General features: G+C 44.8%; 1 protein-coding gene across 1 annotated transcript; it reads right to left on the bottom strand.

Annotated features, from left to right (window-relative positions):
- Window positions 1-890: 890 nt before the first annotated feature.
- LOC147620121 (homeobox-leucine zipper protein HAT4-like) lies at window positions 891-2,665 on the bottom strand. The gene is made up of 3 exons (XM_086772311.1): window positions 1,739-2,665; window positions 1,547-1,626; window positions 891-1,424 (listed from the first exon to the last, which is right to left on the bottom strand). Exons 1-3 carry the CDS (start codon window positions 2,330-2,332, stop codon window positions 1,136-1,138), a joined length of 963 nt encoding a protein of 320 aa, XP_086628437.1. The 5' UTR covers window positions 2,333-2,665; the 3' UTR covers window positions 891-1,135.
- Window positions 2,666-2,961: the final 296 nt, after the last annotated feature.

Here is a 2,961-nt window from a genome sequence, read left to right as displayed (position 1 = left end):
TTTAAGTACAAGGTAGATAACTTTGCTTCATGTCGCAGGATACAAGAGGAGAAATTTAGGACTTGGGGAGCAACAGTAAAAAATGAAGTTGTAATGAGACAACCAAAGTTGCATGGCAACTGCAATGAGATGTGATCCATCATCCTATGGTTAAAGATGATTGGTAACTACATGTATGTGTACCAAACAATCATTTTGGGCCATAAATAGTGATAATTCAATGTTTGCAACACGGTTGTGATCGATCCTATGGTTAATATAATTGGTGGCTACATGCATGTGTGGACCAAACGATCATTTTGGGCCATAAATGGTGACAATTTGATGTTAGATGACTTTAGATAGATAGTATAGGTTTGGTACAATGTTAGCCACCTTTGGTTTTGATGTCAACTTAAATAAATTACAAGAAAGATCAGTACACCAGCTAAGGTTTGCTGGTTAATGCTAACTAATTCAAGCATTTGGTATCCTATTTATTAGAAACCAATAGCCAATATTAGTGCTAATGATATCTCTCACTTTCTCTCTCTCTCTCTCTCTCTCACACACTCACACACTATATCTCACTCACTCACACTGTTCAGCTACAAGAAGGCACCTCCACCGCAACTAATCAGGGAATTAAACTTCATATTTTTAAAACTTATTTGAAAACAATTGCACGAGCCGAGGTGCCAAAATTTGCAAGTATGGATAGTACCAAACGGTGGGTAATTTGTCCTGTCGATAAATGGCCAAGTTACTTTTTATTTATTGGCAAAACAACGGGCTGTACGTTATTTTTGCGGTGCAATTTTTTTTTTTGGCTTACAAATCATCACTTCTACATATAACTTAATCGAAGTAGTAAGACACTGCAAGTTCCGATGTGACATTATAAAAACAGCAGATCAAAGACGACTCAATGTTCTGTAAGAAAAAGGTTCTTATAAAATCACAGAAGAGGCTGCCATAGCCTAATACACAGGGAACCTTGGAAGTTGGCGAAGGGGAGAGCCATCAACCTCTTCTTTTGTAAGGAGGAGAAGGGCTCAATATCTCTAAGTTTCCCCACCAAACACTCTAATCATGGAGCCCTTACAGGTGCAGGGAGTCAGATCTAAATGATTAATCTGGATTGCAGCTAGTTGTATTAACAGGCAGCAGAGGGCTGCTGCTGTGGAAAATTGAGCGGAAGCTGGGGTTTGGAGAAGGCCAGGGAGCGGTTATCCATTGTGGCCAGGCGTTCACACGATGGGCACATGGCCAGTGTGGCTGCAGGCAGCGGCATGTAGAAGTCGTGGGCGATTACGCACGGGGCGGCCACTTTCAGTGCCCTCAACTCTTGCAGTTCCTTCTGCAGCCTCCTGTTCTCGTCTGTGAGAGACTCACAACACCGCTTCAACAGCTCGCAATCAACTTCTGTCTGTTTGAGCTTGGTCCTGCATATATATTAACCCACAAAGAAAGTCCATAATTACACAAAATTAACATCGTAAAATCCACCAAACAAGATCAACTTAATCCAAGTACCTAAGTGTATTGGCAACCTAATAATACACACCTTGCCCTCCTGTTCTGGAACCACACCTCCACTTGCCTTGGCCTTAGATTTAGTTGCTTGGCTAGAGCGTTCTTTTGCTTCTGATATCATTAAACCACGCAAAATTCATTAAGACGAAGTAGAAAGCCCCAGCATGAAAGATTAGAACAGGATTAGAGTAACAAAACGTCTAATTACACATGTAGAGCTTACCGGATTAAGGGTACTGTGCTCTTTGAAGCTCTCCTCTAGCAAGGCAGACTGCTCCTTAGAGAGCCTGAGCTTTTTTCTTGTAGATCCGCCCTCTTCTTCATCACTAGCTCTAGAACTGACCTCATACACTCTCTCTAGATCTGCCTCGGTTGCTTTCTCCCTCTCTCTTTTCAAAGAGGGAGAGCCACCGCCACCTTCCATAGCGCCTCTCATGGACTCAGAGATTTGCAATGTTGGATGATCAAGAATCTCTTCTTCACTCTCTGGGCTGGAAGGGATCTGGTTCACATCAATACCCCTGTAAGGGATAGCTTGAGAGGCGATGGACTGGCCATTGGCAAACAAAAGGTTGTTGGGCTGTGGTTGGGATCTCATATTAGAAGATGGGTGGAGGGGCAACAGCTCTAATTGAATAGGGGGAGAGGGGCAGGAAGGCATGTCAACAGTGCTTAGAGTGGTCCTTGGGGAGTTAGAAACAGACATGGAGAGTTCCATAGCCAGGTGCAAGCTTGTGGGAGGGTTAGAAGAGGCCATGGTACGAAGCCTCTGAACGCCAAGGAGCACATGCTCTTTGCTATGATCAGTGATCTGCATGGTGTCAATGAAGAAGGAGAGGAGGAGGGGAGAAGCTCAGAAGGCAGGGAAGAAGCTAGGCATGGAAATCTTGCAGGAAGGGAGAGAACAAGGGCGGGGCGGGGCGAGAGAGAGAGAGAGAGAGAGAGAGAGAGCGCCACAGACTGAGAAGAAGGCGTGTAGCTTCCAGACAAGGTGAAGGGCTCACAGCTTTAAACTAGTCCTGCTCTGCAAGTGGAGACGCACACAAGAAGATGAAGCAATGAGAGGGATACTGATGAGAGGATTGCCATGGACCAACATATGATGATATATTCTCCCGATGATCCCCTTCACGCAGCCCTCTGCAAGAATAATTTAATGGCAGCCCGTGTTTTCTTTTGAAAATCATCATACAAAAAAAGAAGGGGGCAAAAAAGAATTCAGAAGAATCCGCCCCTTCCATGATTGTCAAACATTTAACAAGACGGGTCGTATTGTCCGAGTGCGTTCCCACGCTCGCTTGTGGCTGCCCGTGTCTCTTTTTCCTGTGGCGCCTCGATAGGGGGCAACTTATGCATTGCTACGCTCTAGCCCTTCAACGTTTGTGGGGTTGGCCACTCGCATTTATCGGTCAGTGGGACACCTTACCTATAGGTACTAGCCCTCTT

The sequence above is a fragment of the Cibotium barometz genome, chromosome 32, assembly GCF_041138505.1.
Source record: "Cibotium barometz isolate CiBa-2024 chromosome 32, ASM4113850v1, whole genome shotgun sequence".
NCBI lineage: Eukaryota > Viridiplantae > Streptophyta > Polypodiopsida > Cyatheales > Cibotiaceae > Cibotium > Cibotium barometz.
This window is presented reverse-complemented; position numbering and strand designations above follow the sequence as displayed.